The 25,500-nt window shown below is 48.9% G+C and overlaps 2 protein-coding genes across 9 annotated transcripts in view; both read right to left on the reverse strand.

Annotated features, from left to right (window-relative positions):
- Positions 1 to 6,810, reverse strand: part of DNM2 (dynamin 2) — an 85,768-nt gene extending 78,958 nt beyond the window's left edge. For 4 of the 8 annotated variants that reach the window (XM_081092090.1, XM_081092088.1, XM_081092086.1 and 1 more), the window contains exon 1: positions 6,476 to 6,785. In XM_081092090.1, coding sequence (XP_080948216.1) covers positions 6,476 to 6,636 — 161 coding nt within the window. In that variant the 5' untranslated portion in view covers positions 6,637 to 6,785. Of the gene's footprint in view, positions 1 to 6,475 lie in introns of all 8 variants that reach the window. The other 4 variants (XM_081092089.1, XM_081092087.1, XM_081092085.1 and 1 more) reach the window with 2 other exon arrangements.
- Positions 6,811 to 8,606: 1,796 nt separating this feature from the next.
- QTRT1 (queuine tRNA-ribosyltransferase catalytic subunit 1) lies at positions 8,607 to 19,277 on the reverse strand. Its single transcript, XM_081092093.1, has 10 exons — positions 19,003 to 19,277; positions 18,675 to 18,743; positions 18,432 to 18,570; positions 11,783 to 11,861; positions 11,564 to 11,679; positions 10,302 to 10,440; positions 9,968 to 10,043; positions 9,739 to 9,848; positions 9,565 to 9,652; positions 8,607 to 9,476 (listed from the first exon to the last, which is right to left on the reverse strand). The coding sequence occupies exons 1-10, from the start codon at positions 19,243 to 19,245 to the stop codon at positions 9,324 to 9,326; spliced, it is 1,212 nt and encodes a 403-aa protein (XP_080948219.1). The 5' UTR covers positions 19,246 to 19,277; the 3' UTR covers positions 8,607 to 9,323.
- Between the last annotated feature and the right edge of the window lie 6,223 nt (positions 19,278 to 25,500).

Below are 25,500 nucleotides of genomic sequence, written 5' to 3' on the forward strand. Positions count from 1 at the left end.
TATTGATTTTTAAAAAAATAATAATAAAATTAAATTAAATGTAAAAAGGAAGGAAGGAAATGGAGGAGCAGCCATCATTGCCAAGTGGCTTCACCCACTTAAGATCCATTAAGGGACAGAGCAGCCCAAGGGGCAGATCCATGCCCATGTCTGGCAGGGACATGAGCCAACAGTCATCCTGCATTTGTCAGGCACCCACTGTGTGCCAGGCAGCAGCCATGGGTCCCTGAAGGAACACAGCACCAAAGACCAAATGGAAATGCAGTTGGAGATGGTAGAGTCCCATGGGCAGCTGTTTCTCGTTAAAAGAAAAATGGCACCAGGCCCTTACATGCATTCGGGGGATCTGCTCACTGAAAAAAATCAAATTAAAGCTAAAAATCTGTGCACAAAAGGGGCCACATGCTAACCTAACAAGCTCAGGGAAGGCTTCAATGGCGGTCTTGCAAACTCAGAGACCTAAAGTAACCACAAAGGATGGTCTGAAATTAAACTAAAAGCAGTGATGGTGGGCAGCTACATCCTAGGCCGGTATCTTCACTGACAATGTCAACCTTTACCTTCACTGAGCCTATCTGTCTTTTTGCATCTATGATAACATACCCTTTGAAATGTCTGGGTAACTTGTAACTTCCCTTTTTCTGGACCCCTTGGGGCACAACCTAACTTGCTAGGAGCCAGAACAGACACCACAAATTCCTTCATTATCATGTTAATTGATCCTGCACCCACCTAAATGTGTCTATCATTTTACTTTTTATCCAATCCCAGGGGTTTCCCCGATTTGCTTTCTCCCGCCTCTCTAGCCTATCACCAATGGATTTCATGTGACCCACCTATGTCCCTCCTTTGATTGCAATGTATAAATACAGATGTAACCTGCCATTCTCCGGAGCATTATCTCAATTCATCGAGGTTCTGCTTCCCGGCATATGTCGACAGTTTGGCTCAAATAAACTCACAAAAATTCTTTACACGTTTCAATGGTTTTTTACGTTAACAAATCAAGGGTGAAAGCCTCAACTTGCCCAGGACCAAGAAGACAGTAAGGGCACCAGCAGCAGTTTTCCTCTACTCAGAGCCCTCCTTAGCCCTCAGGGCTCTGCATGGCCTACACCCACCAAGACTGAGAAACCTCCCCAACTTCATCTCCACCCCTTATACGAGCACAGTCCTACCTCAGGGCCTTGGCACTAGCTGTTCCCACAGCCTGGGATGCTCCTCCAGCAGGTCTCCACTGGAGGCTCCTCCTTCAGCTCCTTAAGTCTTTGATCAAATGTCCCCTTCCTTGACCCCCTCCCTATTTAAAACCATAAACCTCCCCCTCCCCCATTCACTCTCCTCATTCCTGCTCTTTTTTCTTTTTTTAAAATATATATATATATATATATTTTAAAATATATTTTGATTTTTTACAGAGAGGAAGGGAGAGGGATAGAGAGTTGAAAACATCAATGAGAGAGAAACATCGATCAGCTGCCTCCTGCACACTCCCTACTGGGGATGTGCCCGCAACCAAGGTACACGCCCTTGGCCGGAATCAAACCTGGGACCCGTGAGTCCGCAGGCTGACGCTCTATCCACTGAGCCAAACCGGTTAGGGCCCTGCTCTTTTTTCCATAAGTTATCACCTACCAAGTCTCTTCTTTATCTGCCCCCTGCTGGAAAGCCAACCCCCCCTACCTCAGCCCCCTCCCCCCCCCCCCCCCTCGCCACACACACACAGCAAGGGCAATGGTTTTGTTACCTTGCCCAGGGCCTAGAACAGGGACCAAACATGTTTCAGTGAAGGAATGAAAAATGCAAAGCATTTTAAGCACTTTTTCTGTGCTAGATGCTCCCAAGCACTCTAAACCAGCGGCCGCCAACCAGTGGTCCGTGAGGTCCGAAAGGTTGGCAACCGCTGATTTAAGGAAACCTTTGGAACAGGGGTCGCCAACCAGTGGTCCTCGGACCACTGGCGGTCCGTGAAGTCCGAAAGGTTGGCGACCGCTGCGTCTAAACGATCTCATTTAATCGTCACTCCACTCTCACTGAGGGGCACCAGGTGACTTTATCTGCCCTAAGAAGTGAAACACACCCAACCTGGAGGCCCGTGGAGTCAACAGAGGCTCAGTGAGGAAAGGCTCGCAGAATCACCCCACGCCTCAGGGGTTGGAGGCTTCAACGGTGGTCTCCTCCTGCTCTATCTTTGGGAGAAAAATCTCCCAAGCCCCGCCCTCTCCTTAGGGCCACAGGTCTACCTACTGGTGCAGAGCCAGAGGTCTTTTTGTTGTTGTTTTAATCCTCACCCGAGGATACTTTTCCATTGATTTTTAGAGAGAGTGGAAGGGAGAGGGAGAGGGAGAGAGATGTGAGATAGACACATCAATTGGCTGACTCCCACACAAGCCCTAAACCAGGGCCCGGGATCGAGCTTGCAACCGAGGTATGTGCCCTGGACCAGAATCAAACCCTGGACCCTTCAGTTCACAGGCTGATGCTCTATCGACTGAGCCAAATCGGCCAGGGCAAGCCAGGGGTCTTAAACTCAAAGGTTCACAGGGACAGAAGGCAAATGTGAAATGGGCCTGCGCAGCACTAGGGCGTGGTGGGGACTGCTGCAGCTCGTGCCCGGTCCTAGTTTGACCAGGCAGCAAGTGGCTGCTGATTCTGAGATCCAGGCAGTTGGCCCCAAGTGAGATGGGACAGGGAGATCAGGAAATGATGATTATAACAGCAGCAGTGATGGGTACATGGGCATAGACAAACATGGTGGAAGCCTTAATCTCTAAAGATCTTAGATATTGACAGCTAATTAAAAACAAAACCTTCTAAACACCAGGCAAATGAAACAAAAGGTCCAGCAAGCAGGTCTTGGGCCTCAAGGCCACCCATGAGCAACCCCTGGTACAGGGCTAAGTTAACTGGGTCATTCCCACTTGGAACACATTCTTAGAAAACCCACAAGGGGGAGAGAATGAAACAGCAGCTTGTGCTGACCCCCAGGCACATGCCCTTGACACGCTCTTGTTTGTTCCTTGAAACCAACAGGGATATTCACTGTACAAGTCCTTGGTACAAGGGAAAAAGTAGTTTGACCAAATTCACAAAAAGAAGTAGGAAAGGAATTCAAAATAAGGCCCGCCTGCTATTCTTTTAGAACAGGGCTTTGTAGTTGAGGGGCCTTCTCCACATTCCAGAAATAAAAACAAATTAGTTCTGTTAGAGCACCCCTTACCCAAAGAAAGGCTTTTTACAACTTTGGTTCTCAGGCCCTGAATTAATGCTCTTAACATGGGATATCGCATTGCAGGCTTCGGGAGGAGGTTGCCACAGGAGCCAGCTCAGTAGTAGTTGGCAGTCACCATATGCCAGGGTGGGCGGCAGAGAAAGGCAAGGGGCAGAGGGACAGAAGAAAGGCAGAGAGGAGAGAGAGACTCGGGCCTCCACCCAGCCAGAGCCCCCGATTCCTCACTGAACAACCTCACACAAGAGCCTGTTTCCCACTCTGTAAAATGAGACCACAGCAGTTCCACCCTCACAGGCTTACATGAAGTCAGTGTGAAACTTGAGAGCACTTTAATCCTGATGAACTTTTGCTGTCTATACGAGAGGCGCTAGATCAATAAATAATGGCCATATAGACCTACTGTGTGCCAGGCACTGTGCTAAGCAAGCACTTTCAACACACTAAGTCACTGTATCCTTGCAACAGTCTTAAAGGACAATCACCCCATGTCTAGTCGGGGAAACTGAGGCTTGGAGAGGTCAAAAACCTGTTCAGAGACAAAGGTAAATGAAATGGACCAAGCTCTGTAGACACCCACCGGAAGCCAAGGCAATCAAGGAGATGGCCATGCAGAGGGGCCCACAGCCCAAGCCTGGCTGACCCAAAACCAACACCTTTCCACCACCGCGGACAGAGAGCAAAGCGCCAGAGACAAAAAAGGAAATTCTGGCCCTGGCCAGTGTTGCTCAGTGATTGAAGCAGCGGCTCATTCATCGAAGGGTCAAGGGTTCGATTCCCAGCCAGGGACCTCTTGCCTGGGCTGCGGGTTCGATCACCAGCCCTAGTCAGGGCATGTGTGGGAAGCGACCAATGAATGTGTCTCTCTCAGGGTCATATTTCTCTCTCCCCCTACCTCCTTTCCACTCTCTCTATAAAAAATAAAATAAGCCCTAACTGGTTTGGCTCAGTGGATAGAGCATCGGCCTGCGGACTCAAGGGTCCCAGGTTCGATTCCCGTCAAGGGCATGTGCCTTACTTGCGGGCACATCCCCAGTGGGGAGTGTGCAGGAGGCAGCTGATCGATGTGTCTCTCTCATCGATGTTTCTAACTCTCTATCCCTCTCCCTTCCTCTCTGTAAAAAATCAATAAAATATATTTTTAAAAAAATAATAATAAAATAAAATAAAAATCAATGGAAAAAATATCCTCACCCATCTGGCGTGGCTCAGTGGTTGAGCATGGACCTATGAACCAGGAGGTCATGGTTCGATTCCAGTCAGGGCACATGCCTGGGTGGCGGGCTCGATTCCCAGTGTGGGGCTTGCAGGAAGCAGCCAATCAATGATTCTCTCTCATCATTGATGTTTCTATCTCTCTATCCCACCCCATTCCTCTCTTGCTAAAGAAAACAAACAAACACACCAATAAAAACATTTTAAAAAAGAAGAAGGAGGAGGAAATGCTAGGAGCAAAACCCCAAGCTTCTGGGAAGCCAGGGGCAGTCAGGCACCCAGCTGGGCTCCCGCCAGCTTGGTGGCCTTGAGCAAACAAAGTCCTTTCTGAGCCTCCCTGCTCATCTCTAAAGTGGGGATAAGAGTACCTCCACTCTACTTGCTCATCATGGGAATCAAGATGCTGAATCAAGAAAGAAGTCAGCCTGGCACCCGCTGAATGAATGAACATTACTTCCTAACACTGATAACAATAATAACAGCAATAATAACAACTATGATATCATTTGGCAACCACAGTCACAAATGGAGTCCTTCCTGGAATGAAAATGTGGCCGCCCATCTGGGAGGCAGAAAAGCAAGAGGCTAAAGAAGAAAGAGAGGGGAGAATCAAACACCTTTAATGACCTCAGGACCCTTTCTCATTCATTAGCTTCCTGAATCCCTGAAACAGCCCAGAAATAGAATTTGCCCACTAGACAGATGGGCAAACTGATGCTTCTCAGGGCTACCCAAGGAAGACCCTATCCCAGCTCTTGCCATGAGGGCCTGATCAGACAAGAAGTACCTTTTGTCCTGGCCAGTATGGCTCCATGGTGGGAGCATCGGCCAGCACACTAAAGGGCCACAGGTTCGATTCCCGGTAAGGGCATGTACCTGCGTTGTGGGTTCGATCCTCGGCCCAGTAGGGGAGGGTTCAGGAGGCAACCAACCAATGTGTTTCTCTCTCTTCCTTCCCTTCCTTCTCTCTAAAAACCAATGGAAAAAATATCCTCTGATGAGGATTAGTGACAAAAAGGAAAAGAAGAAAAAAAGAGTCCCTTCCCAGGTTCCAAGAGAGCCCGAAATTGGCAGGCTTTAGCTTGGGGGCTGGTCCCTGTCTTCCAGGGCCCTGGAAATCCTGACATGGTCCAGGAAAGAATCCCGTAGAAAGTTCCCCCTGGGTCCTACTTCCACCTGCGAAGAGAGCAGTTCAAGTCTCATACTTCGCCACCTGCTCTTCCTATGCTCCCATCACCCCCTGCCACAGAGCTTGAACCGGACACTCAGGAGCTGTTAGGGCACTTGGGCAGACGAGTCACTAGGAGGACAGACAAAAAGATGAACTTGGAAGAGAGGAGCTAGTGTTTTCCAGGGACCCAGCTGAAGAGTCAGTCCGAGAGCCAGACAGCAGGGTTCCCTAGGGTCCAAACAACCAGTCAGACACAGAGGTCAGCTGGGGTAACCCACCAGCGGGATGGCTGTTAGTCTGTGAGGGGCACGGATGGGCGGCCAGACGGCACAGGTGACCCTGGACAGCTAGCTAGACAGCAGGGAGCTGCCCTGCAGAACTGGACAGATGGACAGCCAAATGGTGGTAGCAGGGAGGCCTATCCAGGATAGAATCAGCCAACCAAACGGCAGTAACTGCTCCAGATAAATGGACAGCCAGCAGACGACAGGAGTCGGCCCAGCAGAGATCGAGGTGGCACGTTTCGGACAGAGATGGGAGACCTCCCCCTGCCCCACTAGCAACCAGATGGCAGAATTCACCCACTCAACCTGGGGACCAGAGAGTCAACGGGGGTCCACCGCACATCCGGGCCCACGCCTCCCTGCCTGTAAGACTCCCCTTGGGGCGGGGCCGGGCCCCCAGCCCCTGCAAGGCGCCCTCAGCTCACAGTGTCCCACAGGGCCCGCCTCCCTGCCCCTGACCCCGTCACGGGCACGCAAGCGCCGCAGTTACGCTGGAGGCGCAGGGCGCGCCATTCCCCGTCCGCCCTCCGCGCCCTGGGCCACCGCCCGCCGGCCGTCGCCACCGCGTTCGCTCACCGGCCCACGAAATTCTCGAGCACCGAGCTCTTGCCCGCGCTCTGGCCGCCCACCACGGCGATCTGAGGCAAGTCCAGGTGGCAACTCTGACCGATGGAGCTGAAGGCGTCCTGCAGCTTGTTGACCAGCGGGATCAGCTCTTCCATCCCGCGATTGCCCATGGCGCCGGCGGCCCCGGCCCGAGCGCCCAGCGCTCCCCGGCTGCCCCCGTCCCTCAACGACGCGGTCCCGCGGCGTCCGCGGCCGTTGCTCCCCGCCCGCCCGGGCCTCAGCGCGACACCCGCTCCCGGCTCGGCCTCACGGTCGCCACTTCATCCGGTTCTCAGGCGACACCCGACCCGAGCGACCTCCCGCCCGGCCCCAAAACCTTCGCGCCACCCCTGATTGGCTAACTGCGCTGCCACTCATGTAAACCAATCAATAAAAATGAGGCACGGCCTTAAGGCGGAGGGACCCGTCCCCCTGGAGACCTCCTCGCGGGTTCATTGGACGTTAGGAACTGTCGCTGTTAGGCTTGGGCCAATACCAGCGGGTAGCGACACGTCAAAACCGGTAGGTGGTTTCGGAAAAGACATGTTGGCTCCGCCTACTAAGAGGAGTTCCCGGGCAGCAGGAAAATCGCCAGTTTTATTGGCAGGGAGACCCTCCAATCAACAACGCTAGCCAATGATGTTAGAGATCGATTTTTTTAAGACACTGGTTTGTCATTTGACTCTACCTAGTTCCCTAAAAATTTCCCGTTGGTTCATATAAATACCATAATCTCCGAATTGACTCTGATTGAGAACTATATCTGTCAATCAATCTCCCATTCTTACTCATAATTATTGTCTATCATGAGTCTTCCCGAGCAGAGGGTAAGACCCAAGGCACACGCCGAGTCTTAGTGGGACCCAGTGGTGATCATCACGAGTTTCTGGGCTGTAACGAAAACTACAAGTCCCAGAATGCATCTCGGTACCGGGCTTGCAAACCAGCTCTCTGCGCGGGGGTTCCAGTATGCTTTGAATGTGAGAGTCAGGTGATGTTAAGGATTCCTAGGGAGCGGCATTGTTTCCCACCCATATTCCTATATACAGTCACACCACCATGCCTTTGCTATGTTGTGCCCCCCCCCCCCCCTAAGAATACCTTCCCGCCAAAACCGGTTTGGCTCAGTGTATAGAGCGTCGGCCTGCGGACTGAAGGGTCCCGGGTTCGATTCCGGTCAAGGGCATGTACCTGGGTTGCGCACATATCCCCAGTAGGGGATGTGCAGGAGGCAGCTGATCGATGTTTCTCTCTCATCGATGTTTCTAACTCTCTATCTCTCTCCCTTCTTCTCTGTAAAAAATCAATAAAATATATTAAAAAAAAAAAAAAAAGAATACCTTCCCTTCACGTCCTGTCTGGATGAGCTAACTACATGACTCTTCAAATTTAGCATATCATGATCTTTTTGAGTACCTAGTGAAACTCAACTGATCCTCTGCTCATAAAAAGACACGTTAAGAGAAGAAGTAATTTGATTCCTCTGGGCACAGATGGGCCAGAGAGAAACTGCGGAGGAGTCCAAAGAGTGCTGAAGCAACCCAGCAAGGAGTCAGGAACAGGGTTCTGCCTTGACCAGAGTAGGAGAAACCTGGAAACACCCAGTTAGGGTGTTTCCCTGGAGATAAATAAATACTATGTGGCTGCTGTAAAAAAAGATAAGGAAGTCTCATGTATTGACATGTAAATAATTCAAAAAATACTGAGAAAAAAAGCAAGGTACAAAACTGCATGTAAAGGACACCGACATTCATGAAAAATATGTACACATGGGACGTTTCTGAAAAAATACACAAACTGATCAGTTGAATTTTTATGCTATTTGAATGGTGGTCCTACACATGTATTACTTTTTCCATTTAAAATCCCTTATCTTTGCCGAAACCGGTTTGGCTCAGTGGATAGAGCTTCCGCCTGCAGACTGAAAGGTCCCAGGTTTGATTCCGGTCAAGGGCATGTACCTGGGTTGCGGGCACATCCCCAGTAGGAGATGTGCAGGAGGCAGCTGATCGATGTTTCTCTCTCATCGATGTTTCTAACTATCTCTCTCCCTTCCTCTCTGTAAAAACTCAATAAAATATATATAAAAAAAATTTTTTTTAAATAAAATAAAATCCCTTATCTTCTAAGAACATCAGCTCTGTAATTGGCCATATCAGGGTTAGATCCTGGGCCTGTTTATTTGCTGGATGACCAAAGGACTTCATTCCCCTGAAACTCAGTTTCTTTGTCTGTAAAATGGGGAAAGTTGCCATTCATGCATCATAAAGTAGTAAGAATTAAATGCACATTACAACCATTTAGAACAGGCCCAGGTGCAGTGTAATCATCTGCTAGATCACACCTATTATCATTATCATTGTGCTTACTGACAGCAAGATTATGCCAAGTTTGAAGAGTCAAGGCCAAAGGCATGAGCTCTGGAGCCTGGCTACTACTTCCTCGGTAGTGACCTTGGGTTAGCTACTTCCTCTCTCTGGGCCTGTTTACTGACATATAAAAATGGGGAGGACAGGAGTGCTTGACTGACCCCCGAGGGGTTAGGAGACCTGGGCCACAGGAAAAGGAATGCAGCTCCCCCTCTGGGGTACTTCCTACATTCTGGGCTGAGAGGTGGTTTCCAGATACCAGCTGCTGCTATGATTACTAGTTATTACAATCAATGTGAGATGAGGGACACTGACCGCAGGGACACTCAGACAAAGAAGGGGACTAAGACAAACCACCTCCCCAAGAAGGAACAGACACACTCTAAATTGTAATAAAAAATCCAACCCTTCAATATCTCCCATCCCCTCCCTCCCTCCCCTAAGCTGGGTCAAGTCAATGAGATTCCCACAGAGGCCAGCGCTTCAGTGGCCCAGGTGGGATAGAGGGTGGGGTCCCCATACATGGTGTCCATGAAGTCCCGCACAAACTCAGGAAAGCGTTTCTCCATGATGCTGGCTCGCAGGGCGCCCATCAGCTGCAGCTATGGGGTGGAAGTGTCAGTGTCAGCCACCTGCACCCAGGAGACCCCACTCCCACCCCTGGCTTGTCCACCCAGACCATGGGCCCACCTGGTAGGCGATGTTGTGGACAGTGAGGTGGTGCAGGGCTGCAGTGTTGTCGCTGTGTAGTAGTGCATGCAGGAAGGCACGGCTGTGCCTGGGGACAGGAAGTCAAGGCTGAGCAGTGTAGGGTCCTGCACCCCTCCACTCCTTCCCCCACCCTCCAGCCCCACCCTCCCCTACTTCTGGCAAGTGGGACAGGCACACTTAGGGTCTATGGGGCGGAAGTCCTTCTGGAACTGCTTCTTCTTCAGCTGCAGGTTCCCCGTAGGCACCAGGGCAGAGCCAAAGCGCTGAGGGAGGAAAGGGGTGGGGAAGGCAAGTCAACCACCAGGTCTTCACCTTTTCTGGCCCCACCCCAACCTTGGCCCATCAACAGGCCTACCCCAGCTACCCACTGCCCAAGCCTCACCGCTGTCCTCGTGGGGAAAACGCAGTCGAACATGTCGCATCCAAGAGCCACGCAGACCACCAGATCAGTGGCATAGCTGGGGGTGGGGCCACGGTGGGCGGAGGGGAGCAGAGAATCTCTCAAGCCCTGGTCATACAACCAGACCCCCTTCCGGACCCTCAGGCTCCTCCTAGACTGGGACCTTCACAACAGTCCCCAGCAGAGGGCCATGTCCTTAGTCCCCTCCCAGGCAGGGCTGTGTCCTTTCCCCTAACACACGGGGGAAGGAGGGGTTAGAGGGCCGCCAGAAATCCGCAATCCCACGCGTACAGCTGTTTCCCTGCTTTGGACATACCCAACCCCCATCAGGTATCGGGGCTTGTCCTCAGGCAGCCTTGAAGTGCTCAGTGCCACCATCCTCCAGAACTGGTCCTTGCTCTCACCCCCACTCAGTCCCCCGATGGCAAAGCCAGGCACGTCCCTCTTGGTCATCTCTAGGGGTACAGAGTAAGGTGAGGGGCAGTCAGGCAAAAGGGAATGCTGCTCCTCCTCCTCTTCCTCCTCCCCCTCTTCCTCTCTGCCCCATTCTTCTTCCCCTTCATCTCTTTGGCCACAGCCCTGGCTTTAGGCCTCAGTCACTCTTTCCCTAGGCAACTACGCCAGCTTCCTCATGGGCCTCTGCTTCCTACCAGTTTTCCTTGGTGCCCCATTGGTTCCTGGCACTCTCCCACTCAACATCGCTCCATGACTTCCTAGCACCTCAGTGAATCAATTAATGAATGCTGTAGGTTCTAGAGCTCAAGGCCAGGCCCAAACCCCAGGTCCGTAGTATCCAAACTGTCTAGCTTCGGGTAAGTGACTTAAGAGCTCTCTGCCTTAGTCTTCCCTTCTGCGACCTCAGGTAGTTCCCACCTCATAGGATGGTTATGAGAAGTCAATGGGTTGCCCAGCCTCGGCCCATAAACCAGGAAGTCACAGTGCGATTCCCTATCAGGGCACATGCCCAGGTTGCAGGCTTGATCGCCGGTAGGGGCTGTGCTGGAGGCAGCTGATCAATGATTCTCTCATCATAACTTATGTTCTATCTCTCTCTCCCTCTTCCTTGCTCTCTGAAATCAAAAATGTTTAAAAAAAAGAAAAACTCAATGGGTCACCCTGGCCAGTCAGTGTTGCTAAGTGGTTAGAGCACCGGCCCCACACCAAAGGGTCGCAGGTTCCATTCCCGGTCAAGGGCACGGACCGAGGTTGCAGGTTTGATCCCAGCCCTGGTCCGGGGCATGCAGGAGACAACCAGTCTCACATCAATCCCTCTCTCCCCTCCCCTCCCTTAACAGAAAAAACATCCTCTGGTGAGGATTAACAACAAAAAATCCTCAGTGGGTCAACCCATGAGCAGCACTTGGCATAGTGGAAGGTGAACACCCAAAAATTGATGGCTATTGGAATTGCTATTATTCTACAAACATTCTACTCCATTCTGCTTCTGAGCTTTTGCTTAAGCCGTTCCTTCCGCCTGGAGAACCCTCTCACCCATTAGCCACCACTGCCTGAGCATGCCAGGCCCGTGTGGGGCCCTCAGCGATGTGACAAACCCGGTCCCACTGAGCATGGCTCTACCTTCGAGGCAGGCGGCTCGGAGATCCGCGTCCAGCCCACCCTGGATGATAGCAAAGAGATTCTGCTTGTCTTGCCTCCGATGGGCTGCAATGCACCGGTCTAGCCAGCGGACTGATCTGCAACAGGATCAATCAGCCATGTGGCCTGGTGAAGGACAGGGAGACCACGGCCGCAGGACCAGGAACCCCTCCCCTAACGTGTCCGTGCTCACACACACACCTGTACATGGCCTCCTCCACACGTGGCCCCGTCACAGTGCTGCTGACCACGTCATCTAGCTGCATGATGATGTCTGAGCCTGGGGGGAGGGGGGGGTGGAATACTGTCACTAGGAAAGCCCCAACCTGCTGGAGGAAAACTGGACACCAAAAGTCCCTCCTTGGGTCTTGCGACTCCCACTGAACACCCCAACCTGTTTATACAGCAGATAGAGGGAGCTTCCAGCATGCCTTATCTGTTCTTGCCTCCCCCAGCTAATCCCAGCCCTCCCCAGCTAACCCCTTCCCTGGAATATAGAGTAAAATCCCAATTCTGCAAATTTACCCTTCAGGAACAAAACACTGCCCTAACCGGTTTGGCTCAGTGGATAGAGCGTCGGCCTGCGGACTGAAAGGTCCCAGGTTCGATTCCGGTCAAGGGCATGTACCTGGGTTGCGGGCACATCCCCAGTAGGAGGTGTGCAGGAGGCGGCTGATCGATGTTTCTCTCTCATTGATGTTTCTAACTCTCTATCCCTCTCCCTTCCTCTCTGTAAAAAATAAATAAAATATATTAAAAAAAAAAAAAAGAACAAAACACTGTGCAAAGTGATGTATGGCAACAACAGCAAGATGGGAACCCGTGTCCATCAGCAGGGACCGGGTTAATAAACCATGGTCCAGCCCTTAAAGGGCAAGCACCCACCGCTCCCACATACCTTCCCCACCATTCAAAATCCAGACACTCTCAAAATCAAAGGCTTTTTCTTATGTTTATGATACACTCATTTGGTAGCAAAACCCAAGATGGTTATAATCCTTTCAAAAATCCAATGTAGAATAAAGATTCTTAAAGTGTTAACCCAATAAAATTGAAGTGTATACCCTATGGTCTAGTAATTACACTTCTGGATATATGCTCACAAGAATTAAAAGCAGGGTCTTGAAGAGATAGTTGGGCAGCCATATTCATAGCATTATTCACAAAAGCTAAAAGGTGAAAGCAACCCAAGTGTCCATCGACAGATGAACAGATAAACAAAATGTGATACAGCCATACAATAATGGAATATTAATAAGCCTTGGAAAGGAAATTCCGACACTTCCTACAACAACATGGATGAACCCTGAGGATATTATGCTAAGTGAAATAAGCCAGTCACAAAAAGACAAATACTGTATGAGTTCACTATATTCGATCTCTAGAGTAGTCAAATTCTCAGAGTAGTGCCAGAGGCAGGAAGAGAGAAGAATGTGAAGTTATTGTTTAATAGGGACAGAGTCTTGGTTTTGCACGATGAAAGGAAGTCTGGAGCCCTGGCTGGTTTAGCTCAGTGGCTAGAGCGTCGGCCTGCGGACTGAAGGGTCCCAAGTTCGATTCCGGTCAAGAGCACATGCCCAGGTTGCAGGCTCAATCCCCAGTGTGGGGTGTATAGGAGGCAGCTGATCAGTGATTCTCTCTCATCATTGATGTTCCTGTCTCTCTCTCCCTCTCCCTTCCTCTCTGAAATCAATAAAATTATTAAAAAAAAAAAAAAAAAAAAGAAGGAAAAGAATTCTGGAGTTGGATGGTGTGGATGTTTGCACAACAATGTGAAGCTACTTAACGCCATAGAACTGGACACTTTACAATGGGCGTTCCAGCCTCGTGGAGGCTGGGCGAAGCAAGGAACAGGCAGCTGTGTGTTCGCTGCAGCCACCTCCCATGGCCGCCTGGGCGTTGGCCCCGGGCCTGCATCCACCTATTGTGGAACGTGCTTACAGGACTAGTGTGACGCTAACGCACAGGCATCAAGGGCGCATGTGGGTGAGATGAGGGGTACACTGAAGCTCATTGACGGTGGGATGCTGGGAGACACCAACGAACAAGCCCTGCCTTTCTCTCGCTCACAGAGAAAGACTTGATCCCGAAGTTGTTTCAAGTACCTGCCCCTCAGTACCAAGGTCAGAAAAGACTACAGAGAAAGCTGCCGATCCCAAATGGGAACAAGCAGGATCAGGCCGAGAGGCAGTGGTGGGGTAGAAAGGGAATTGTCCCCCACCCCTGCCCCTGCCTTGCAGAGACAGCAGCCTTTTTCTCCTGAACCAGCTACTTCAGGACCAAGAAGCAAGCACCCACAGCTCCCACAGACCTCAAACACCAGGGATTTAACTGGAGCCAAATGTTTTGTAGTCCTCATCAGTGCCCATGATCACAGGCCTTTGAATCCCTTAATCTCTAAGAACTAGAGCTAGAAATAGAGTTTAAATGGAGCCTAGAACCCTCTGGGGAGGCAGATAACCCTCTCTTTGCACAATAGATAAAATTCCTTGTATGAAAAGAAATAGTAGTAATTTAATTAAAAAAAAATTGAAGTGTAACTCCACAAGGTACTGCCCCAGACCCCACTGAGATGCTGTGTGTGCAATAAATGGGGCTTTCTGGCCCTGGCCTGGTAGCTCCGTTGGTTAGAGTATCATCCCCTTACGCCAAGGTTTTGGGTTCCATCCCCAGTTAGAGCACATACAAGAATCAATCAATGAATGCAGCAACGAGTAGAACAACAAATCATTATTTTTCTCTCTCTCCCTTCCTCTCTAAAAAAAATCAATCAGTAAATAAAATACATGGGGCTTCTTATCTTTCTAAAATGTGCAAATTCTTGGCCCCAAGAATTTCCGATTAGGGACTCTTGACTTCTATATTATATGTTAGAAAAGCTCAAGTCTCAGGTATTATTATAGTAAAAAGCACAGTATATTACACTAGCCAAAGATGGGCAACTTGACAATCAATAAGGATTGATCCAATTGCAATGGATTGAGATACATCAAATACATTTAAACCCATGAGTTCATGGTGATTCTAAGAATCTAAACATTGATTTGCCCCTACTAGAGGATGCTAAGTAATCAACCGATGAAAACTGGTAAATAAGGAAAAAGAATGAATCCCAAGCTTCCTACATCAGCTGAACTACTTGGTCTCCCAGGAATAGATTAGAGATGGTTCTCTTTACACAAGTAATCTGGATAGTAAATTAGAATGAATGACAGAATTAGAACATCACCATTTTGCAACTCCTAATGACGTAACAGACCCAAGCAAGAAGCACAGATGGTTCATGGGAGAGAAGGGAAGACATCAAGCACCTAACAGAAATACACATGGTGAAACTGTCTTGCTAAAAGGAACAATTTGAATTGTTCAAATCTCTAGATCCAAGTACCCACCTACAGAAAATGTAGGTGACAGAAAAAAATCGTTACTCAACACCACAGGGAAGTGACCAGGGCAACACCACAAGGCAAAGAAACCAGTTTCCTGCCCTCGCCGGTTTGGCTCAGTGGATACAGCATCAGCCGGCGGACTGAAGGGTCCTGGATTCGATTCCAGTCAAGGGCACTTGCCCAGGTTGCGGGCTCAATCCCCAGTGTGGGGCATGCAGGAAGCAGCTGATCAATGATTCTCTCTCATCATTGATGTTTCCATCTCTCCCTCTCCCTTCCTCTCTGAAATCACTAAAAATATTTTTTTAAAAAAGAGGATAAGAGAATATTATGATTAACTTTATGCCAAGGAAGTTGAAATAAAGTTCAAGAAATGGCCAAATTCCTTGAAAAATCCAACTTATCAAATTTGATCCAAGACAAAACACAAAATCTGAATAGCCCTATCAACATGGTAAATTCAATTCATTGTCAAAAACCCACCAAAAAAAAAACCCTCCAAGCTCAGGAGGCTTTACAGCAGAATTTTATGAAATGTTTAACATAATGGCCATGACGTGATGATTGTTGAAACTGGGTGACAGGTGGATGGTGTTGTATCTGATTTGGCATATACTTAAAAGTTTGCATAATTTCCTTTTTAAATACAAGAGCCCTAGCCGAGAAGCTCAGTTGGATAGAGCGTTGCCCGCATACACCTAGGTTGCAGGTTCCATCCTGGTTAGGACACACACAAGAATCAACCAGTGAATGCATAAATAAGTGGAACAACAAATTGATGTGTTTCTTTCTGTCTCTCTTTCTCTCTCAAATCAATAAATGAAATTTTAAAATAAAATACATTTTTAAAAAAATGTTAATGTTTTCTTTTTGTTTTTTTGTTAATCCTCGCCCGAGGATACTTTCTCATTGACTTTTAGGAAAAGTGGAAGGCAGAGGGAAAGACAGAAACGTTGATGTGATAGAACCACTGACTGGCTGCCTCCTGCACGAGCCCTGGTCAGGGCCAGGGCTGGGGAGGAGCCTGCAACCAAGATACATGCCCTTGATCGGAATCAAACCTGGGACCCTCAGTCCACAGGCTGATGCTCTATCCATTGAACCGAACCAGCTAGGGTTGTATATTTTTGTTTGTTTGTTTTTTGGATTTCAAAGAGAGAAAGGGAGAGGGAAAGAGACAGAAACATCAATGATGAGAGAGAATCATTGACTGGCTGCCTCCAACACAACCTCTCCTGGGGATTGAGCCCAAAACCAGGGCACATGCCCTGACTGAGAATCTAACTGTAACCTCCTGGTTCCTGGGTCGATGCTCAACCACTGAGCTACACTGGCCAGGCTAAAACAGTTTTAATGCAAGGTACAGAAAGAATGTACCATAAAGAGCATGCTCTCATAATGAGAAAAAATTAGAAGAGATTTGAACTTGCTTGTATCTGCATAAACTCGGGAAGAATAGTCAAGAAACTAGAAACAGTGGTAACCTGTGGGAGTAAAGGAGATGGATAGAGGACAGGTGTGGGAAGAGCACTGTTTTCTGTACACATTTTTATATAGAAATGTATACAAGATATATATATATAGATATAGATATAGATAGATATAGATACACACACACACACACTGATTCCAGAGAGGAAGGGAGAGAAACATCAATGATGAGAGAGAATCATTGACCGGTTGCCTCCTGCATGGCCCCTACTGGGGATTGAGCCTATAACACAAGCACGTGCCCTTGACTGGAACTGAACCTGGGACCTTCCAGTCCGCAGTCCAATGCTCTATCCACTGAGCCAAACCAGCTAAGGCCAAAATGTTTTCTTGTTCAATTTTTTTTTCTTTAAAGAACAAATCAAAACTCAGGAGGCCCTGCAGGACCTGCTCAAGTCACCTCCCTGTCCCCACCTCCCACTCTCCCCTTCCATGCTCCAGCCAGACACATCTCCTTACAGTTCTTCCAACAAGCCAACCTTAGTCCTGCCTCAGGTCCTTTGCACTGGTTGCACCCTTTGGACATCTAGTTTATTTCTTCTCATCCATAGGTTTTAGGCCTAGGGCAGCTCTCCTTGAGCCCACAGACTGAGGCCGTGTACTTGGCCTCCAAGGTCACAGTCCCAAATTTATATTTACACTAGAGGCCTGGTGCACGGATTCATGTACATTGAAAGGAAATTAATTAGAAGGTGGCTGGTGGGGCAGGACTGGGCGAGACGGGCAGGACACAACCTGGAACCAACCTCCCGTGGTCCCTCCCCACCGGTCAGCACCAGGGCTCAAAAGATGTCTGCGGAGTGAGCGGGGTCCCTCCGGCAGGTGGGGCCCCTTGGCCTGGCCTGCAGGGATCAGGTCAGAACCAGCAGTTCTACATCCCCCAAGGGGCCCCAGAGTGCAAGAGGACACCCTGCAAAGTTGCTGTCGCTCGGCAGCTCTTGTGTTGAGAATCTGCCCCATGGTGGTCAGTGCATGTCACAGCTACTGGTCAGAGCCTCTGCCCCCTGGTGGTTATTGCACATCATAGCTACCGGTCCAACAGGTGAGCTTAAGCTTTTATAGATGATAGATAGACAGACAGATAGATAGATAGATAGATAGATATGTGCCTTTAAGAAAATTTTAAATAACTCATTTGAAAAAAATACATACACATGGTTCCAAATGTTCAAAGTACTCCAACATTTTAAAAAGTAAAACAGAGCCCTGGCTCAGTTGGTTGGAGTGTCCTCCTGTACACCAAAAGGTTGGGGGTTTGATCCCCAATGGGGGCACTTCAGAGGGGTAACCCCTCTGTTTCTCTCAAATAGATGTTTCCCTCTCTCTACCTTCCTCTCTAAAAATCAATAAAAACAAATCCTCAGGTAAGGATTTAAGGGGAAAGATGTGTTTTGTTTTTTTATACAATACATTCCACCTGCAGTTTTTCCCCCCTGATTATGACATTCTCACTAACGCCTGTCTCCCTGTTGACTAAGTTCATGGATGAGGTAACACCAGCCCTGTGACTATGCGTAGGAGCTAAAGGACCTGTTACCTGGAGGGACTTGAAAGCGCCATTTGGTGGGAAGATGGGAAGGTTTGCACCCGTGTTTCCGTAGAACTTTACACGACGGAGAAAATGCTCATTGTCCTCACCAAGGAATGGGGGATATTGATGTAGACGGTGGGGGCCTAAAGCCTCCCCAACCCTCTGTTGTTGTCCCCATGATTTCAACACATCTTTGCCCAATTAATTTACAGTTTAAGAGTAATAACAGCAATAAGAGCCATAAAAGCAGCTACATGGCAGGCGCCGTGCAGAGAGATTTGCCGACACCCCACCATGAATCTTGTGAACTATCTGCAGTGGAGTTGGCCCAACTGCAGCTCAGGGAAGGGGGGTGACTTGCCCAAAGGCACACAACCTACAGGGACCGCGCCTCTACCCTGCAAAGGCGGGGGCGGGGCCGCTCCCGCGATCCGCTCACCCAGCGCGTTCTGGATCTCCACGGACCTCTCCGGGCTCAGGAGGGTCTCGTCGCCGTCGTAGGGGGAGCGGAAGCGGACGCCCTCCTCCGTCACCTCGGACAGGGACACCAGGGACACCATCTGGAAGCCGCCGCTGTCCTGGGGGACACCCGCCGCGGGGCAGTCAGTCGGGAGAGGTGCAGGGCGAGATCCGCCCCCAGGAGCGTCCTCGCACCCCCCGCCCCCGCCCCGACCCGCCTCACCGTCAGCAGATTGTGGGGCCAGTTCATGAAGCCGTGCAGACCTTGGGCTTTCTGGATCAGCTCCGGGCCCTGGGTTGGGGGGTGCGGGGGCGAAGAGTCCGGTAAGCGGTGAGCGCCACGCTGGGAGCTCCTCGCTGGGAGCGCATGGGGGGCGCGGGGATGGTCAAAATGGGTCCCCGCCGCTCCCGCAAGCACAGCACCAGGCCTGGGCCCCCGGGGGCGCTTCATGGGCGTTTGTCGGTTGACTTTGGAGGCATACCCGTACCCAGGGGGTACCCCAGGGCTCCCCAAGCTCCGCCAACGCCACGCACTGGCACAGCCCACCCACCGGCCTCAGACCCAGATGGTAGGTGTTGCCCAGGCAGATCCGGCAGCCCAGCGCGTCCAGCTGCTCCGCAGTGATGCCCTTCATGGTGGCCTGCGTGCCCACGGGCATGAAGACGGGGGTGGCCACCGGCCCGTGCGGCAGCCGCAGCTCGCCGGCCCGGGCCCTAGAGCGGCTGCACTCGGCCACCAGTCGCAAGATCCGCGGAGCTGACTCCAAGGAAGTCGCGTTGGATGCCGCCGCCATCTTGCCTGCCAGAACCACGTGGGCAGTGAAACACCCTGGGCCGCGCCATATTGGGCTGCGTCACGTGAGGCGTAAGGCTTGCGGACGCCCTGGGAGAGCGTCAAGGGGACCATGGCAACGGACACCCGGCCCACAGGTCCTCTCTGGGCGTGAGGTTCGCTCCAACAGCAGCGCTTTGCTGTCTTGCGCCCTGGCCGGTTGGTCAGTTGGTTGGAGCGTCCTCCCTTCCACCAAAAGGTTGCGGGTTCCAGTCTCGGTCAGGGCACATACCTAGGTTGCGGGTTCAATCCCCAGGGGAGGCAATCGAGCATCAATGTTTCTCTCTCTCAATCAATAAAATCAACGTTAGTTTATTCCAGTGATGGCGAACCTCTTGAGCTCGGCGTGTCAGCATTTTGAAAAACCCTAACTTAACTCTGGTGCCATGTCACATATAGAAATTTTTTGATATTTGCAACCATAGTAAAACAAAGATTTATATTTTTGATATTTATTTTATATATTTAAATGCCATTTAACAAAGAAAAAATCAACCAAAAAAAAAATGAGTTCGCGTGTCACCTCTGACACGAATGTCATAGGTTTATTCACTGGTTTATTCAATGAAAGGAATCCCGGATTTACAGAAGGGGAGCCTGAGATGCAGAATCTGGGCACATCATTCATTCATTCATTCATTCATTCATTCATTCGATGTACACCTACACATACATCCCCATACTGCCAGCCTCCATGCTGCACAGGGATAAAAGAGGCTGGGTCACGGATTTATTAAGCACTGGCTGTGTTCTAATAATAATCCTATATAATAAAAGCCTAATATACAAATTGTTCCACTGGGAATTCAGCCACTCACTATGATGTGCGCTGACCAGCAGGGGGCAGCGCAGAACATGGTGGGCATCGGGGCGCTGGCAGCAGGAGGCAGTGGAGTGGGACCGCAGCAGGATGGTGGAGCAGATGAGCAGATGGCACGAGGCCACGGCGGGTGCCAGTGGAGACCCAGATCGCCCTGCAGAGGCCACCGGCAGCGGTGACAGCGAGGGCAGGGGGGATTCCTGCCCTGCTCCCAAGCTCTGAGGCGGGATGGTGGAGCAGGTGAGAGGGCAGCACCAGGTCATTCCCGGATCCCAATGCCAGGTGGGGCTGCAAGGCTCCAGGCCGAGCTGGGGCCCAATCCCCACAGGCCACCCTGAAGGACCCCAGCTGTGCACGATTTCTAGTAGCATATAAAATACTGTAGCCTGGCTGGTGTGCTCGGTGGTTGAGCGTCAACCCATGCACCAGGAGGTCACTGGTTCAACTCCCAATCAGGGCACATGCCCAGGTTTGGACCTCAATCCCCAGTGGGGGGTGCAGGGATGTGCAGGAGGCAACAGATCAATATTTCTATTTCTGTCTCCCTCTCCCTTCCTCTCTCTCTGAAAAAAAAAAAACAATAAAAATATATTTAAAAAAATATAAAACACTGCATATAATAATGACCGTTATTGTTTTTGGAAATGGGGTTGATATCTGTCCTGGCCAGCAGAGGGCGCAATTACACCAGATTCCCACTTGCAAGATCACTGGCCTAACTGGGCTGATCTGAGCAAGAATCCAATCCTCTAGCACAGTGGTTCTCAACCTTGGCTGCACATTAGAATCACCTGGGAATCTTTTTAAAATCCTGATTTCTGGGCCTCGTCCTCCAGAAATTCTCTTTCTTTGTTACTAATGTGGCCTCACCCCATAACAAAGAAACAGAATTTCCAGAGGATGGGGCCCAGAAATCAGGATTTTAAAAAGATTCCCAGGTGATTCTAATGTGCAGCCAAGGTTGAGAACCACTGTTAGCAGCCTTGGCTAATGATGCTAGTTCCTCAGGTGGCGAAGAGTCCTCACTGAGGCCACATCTGGGAAACACCCACCCAAGAGTCCCACTTTGCTTTTGCCATTGTCTGCAACACTCCTCTGGTTTTCCGTATTTTCAGTCTGTTGCTCCTAACTCCCCAAATGTAAGAGCCCTTCACCCCAACACTCTATGTTGCATGGCCTGTAACTCATGGCCTGCTTTTTAAAACCTCTGTGCACTGACAATGCCCCAATTTTTATTCCTATCACCTGAACTCGCATGTCCTCTTAACGGATGTCTCCTTGACATCTCCATTGGGTGTCTATAGGCATCCAAACTCTACCTGTCCAAAGCAGGGCTCCTAAAAATAATCCTATATAATAAAAGCATAATATGCAAATTGACCAAACAGCCCAACAGCAGAACGACCGTCGAAAGATCACCTGGGACCACGCTATGATACCCACTAATGCCAGGCCAGCCAGGTGAATGCATTGTGATTGGTTGGAGAACCCAGCCATCGCCCATGATTGCCCCACAGACGGAGGCCCAGGCCACCAACCAGCTGGCTGCAGTGCCGGCAGCCGGAGGAAGGAAGGCCTACTCTGACACAAATTTCATGCATCGGGCCCTAGTAATTAATAAATAAACAAACAAACAAAGCAGGGCTCCTGATTGTCGCCCAGTCCAAGCTTGTCTATCCCCTTCCACCTTCCCCTTCTCAAGCAGTAGCAGATCGAACCTTCCAGGAGCTCCGATATAAACTGAGGGACGGTCCTTGAGCTCTCACTGCCTCTCACTCCCTACATCTGATTTATCAGCAAATCCTGGCTGCCTTGCTTTCAAAATCTAGCTAGCATCAACCGCTTCTCATTCCCCTCCTCCACAGCTAGCTCTCACCCTGGCTCAGACTCCACCAGCTCCTGCCTGGATAATTGCCGTCGTCTCCTCACTGTTCCAGCTTCTGTCCTTGACTCCTTATGCTGTATACCTGATACACTTTTCTGTATCTATTGAGATAACCGTATAATTTGTCTCAATTTAAAATGCCTAATGACATAAATTTTCTTTTCTTTTTTTAAAATATATATTTTTATTGATTTCAGAGAGGAAGGGAGAGGGAGAGAGACTGAAACATCAATGATGAGAGAGAATCATTGGTTTTCTGCCTCCTGTACACCCCCCACTGGGGACTGAGCCACAACCCAGGCATGTGCCCTTGACCAGAATCAAACCAGGGACCCTTCAGTCCGCAGGCTGACACTCTATCCACTGAGCCCAACCAGCTAGGGCTCTTTTCTAATTTACTAATAAATTTTATTTCTATTCCTGAGATAAACCCAGCTTGTTCGTGGTATTTTTTAGAGTGTGGCATTTTATTAATATTTTAATTAACATTTTATTTATAATTTTTGCATCTCAATTATAAATTATATGGGTCTATGATTTTCCTTGTTTATGTATTGTCTTGTCCAAGTCTGGTGTTCAAATTATGCTAACTTCATCAAATAAATTAAGGAGTTTTCCCACACATAATATATTGAGGAAGAAATTGTGCAACATTGGAATTATCTGTTTCTTGAATGTTTTATTGTCCTTACTTGTAAATCCATTTGCTTATGCTGTTTTTCTTGTAGGGATATTCTCAACTATTGATTTAGGTTCTTTTTCCCCCTCCTTTATTGGTTTTAGAGGAAGAGAGAGACATCTATTTGTTGTCCCATTTATTTATGCATTCATTGGTTGCTTCATGTATGTGCACCAACTGGGGATGCACCAGCAACCCAGGCATATGGGACAATGCTCTAACTAACTGAGCTCCCCAGCCAGGGCTGCCCTAGCTCTTGGCAGATAGTTTCATTGGGTATACAATGCTAGATTGATAATTATTTTCTATTGGCACACTGAACATACACCATTTGTGGCTGCCATTATCACTATTAAGGAGTAAAATCTGCCCGGCTGGTGTTGCTCAGTGGTTGAGCATTGACCAATGAACCTGGAGGTCATGGTTCGATTCCCAGTCAGGGCACATGCCCAGGTTGCGGGCTCAATCCCCAGTATGGGGCTTGCAGGAGGCAGCCGATCAGTGATTCACTCTCATCATTGATGTTCCTATCCCTCTCTCCCTCTCCCTTCCTCTCTGAAATCAATTTTATACACACACTGAGTGGCCAGATTATTCTGACCACCTGACGTTTAGGCAAATTAGCTATAATTTCACACTGAAGTTGCTAGAGGGCCAGACCATTATAAATAGGGAAGCAGGTTGTTTACCACAACTGTAGAAGTGATTTTTTTTCTGAAGATATGGGTAAACAACGTGATTTAACAGCCTTTGAACGTGGGATATATTTGAACGTGAGTGGCCAGATTATTATGACCACCCCATCAGTACTTCGTTGGGCCACCTTTTGCCTTCAATACTGCGGCGATTCTTCTTGGCATTGACTCCACGAGATGTTGAAAGGTGATGCGAGGAATCTGACACCATGCTTGACGAATAGCACTGTCCAGTTCTGTGAGATTTGATGGTTGTGGAACCAGCTGCCTGATGGCTCTTTTAACTTCATCCCACAAATGCTCAATCGGATTGAGATCTGGTGATTGCGGGGGCCACCTAAGCAAGGTAAAGTCTCCCTCATGTTCTTGAAACCACTCCTGCACAATACGAGCACCATGGCATGGTGCATTGTCTTGTTGGAAGAAGCCATCTCCATTGGGATACGCCATCAACATGATAGGATGAACTTGATCAGCAATGATACTTAGGTATGTTGTGCTATTCAGACGTTGTTCCACATGAATTAAAGGGCCCAAATCATGCCAGGAAGACATGCCCCAAACCATAACACTGCCCCTACCAGCTTGAAGGGTTGTACTCATGCATGTGGGGTGCATGCTTTCATGCTGTTTCCACCAAATTCTCACTCTGCCATCAGCATGATGCAACTGGAAACGTGATTCATCGGACCACATGACTTTTTTCCAATGCTCAACTGTCCAATCCTTGTGTTCCTGTGCGAATTGGAGACGTTTTATCTTGGTAACTGCATACAGCAAAGGTGATCGAACAGGCCTTCGGCTTCCACATCCCATACGATGCAGTGTACGGCTAATTTGCCTACAAACGTCAGGTGGTCATAATAATCTGGCCACTCAGAGTGTGTGTGTGTGTGTGTGTGTGTGTGTGTGTATCTCCCACGTTCAAAGGCTGTTAAATCACGTTGTTTACCCATGTCTTCAGAAAAAAATCACTTCTACTGTCGTGGTAAACAACCTGCTTCCCTATTTATAATGATCTGGCCCTCTAGCAACTTCAGCGCAAAAATTATAGCTAATTTGCCTACAAACGTCAGGTGGTCATAATAATCTGGCCACTCAATATATATATATATATATATATATATATATATATATATATATATGAAGAAGTAAAATCTCACCCAAGCTGGTTTGGCTCAGTGGATAGAGCTTCAGCCTGTGGACTGCAGGGTCCGGGGTTTGATCCCCAGTAGGAGATGTGCAGGAGGCAGCCAATCAATTATTTTCTCTCATCATTTATGTTTCTATCTCTCCCTCTCCCTCTCTGAAATCAATAAAATTATTTTTTTAAAAAGTAAAATCTCAATCTGAGTGCTATTTCTTACCTGTTTTTGTTTTTCTAGTTTCTTTAAAAAGTCATTTCTTTTTTTTTTTTAATTTTTTTGCCAGTTTGCAATTTCACAGGATATGTCTAATTGTGGGGTTTTTTAATTTAGCCTGTCTTGGATTCCCTAAAATTCTTGTATCTGATTACTGGAGTCTTTCCATAATTTTGGAAAATTCTGTTCTCTCTTTGAAGTGCTGCACTTACCTGCAACTTATCCTCATACGTAGCTGGGCGCATGATGAGAAACGCTGGCTTGCTGCCCCTCCTGAAAAGATAGCCCTCCGATTGCTGGGGAGAGCAAACCCCATTGCACCAGTCTGGAGTGGATTTTCCATCTCACTGAACTGGTAGAAGAGAGGTAGAAGATATCAAATACCACAGATACTCCCTGTTCTAACCAAATTTTCTCATAGATTTTCTTGAATAGATGTTTCCTTATTGGCCGTATGGCCTTAGGACTATTTCCAGAGACTTTATTTATTTTAATCGTCACCTGAGGATATGTATATTGAATTTTAGAGAGAAGGAGGAGAGAGAGATGAGAGAGAAGAGAAACATCTGTCAGTTGCTTCCCATGCTTGCCCCCATCTGGAATTGAACCCACAACTTAGGAATATACCCTGACCAGGAATCCAACCCAAAAACCTCTGGTGCATGGGACAACTGAGCCACCCAGCCAGGGTGCCTGTTAATACTTTTTGATGTTATTTCCCACTGAAAATACAAAATACATTTGCAGTGTATGCACATATCAAATCATTATGTTGTA

The sequence above is a fragment of the Myotis nattereri genome, assembly GCF_964212035.1.
Source record: "Myotis nattereri genome assembly, chromosome: 5".
In the NCBI taxonomy this organism is placed as follows: Eukaryota; Metazoa; Chordata; class Mammalia; order Chiroptera; family Vespertilionidae; genus Myotis; species Myotis nattereri.

Excerpts from the sequence above, each read along its gene's own strand:
- QTRT1 (XM_081092093.1), bottom strand. The coding sequence starts at position 19,245 with ATGGCGGCGGCATCCAACGCGACTTCCTTGGAGTCAGCTCCGCGGATC. Across the intron at positions 11,862-18,431 it reads GGAGATCCAGAACGCGCTGG|GCTCAGACATCATCATGCAG; the intron begins GTGAGCGGATCG and ends CCCTCCCCCCAG. Across the intron at positions 11,680-11,782 it reads GTGGAGGAGGCCATGTACAG|ATCAGTCCGCTGGCTAGACC; the intron begins GTGTGTGTGTGA and ends ATCCTGTTGCAG.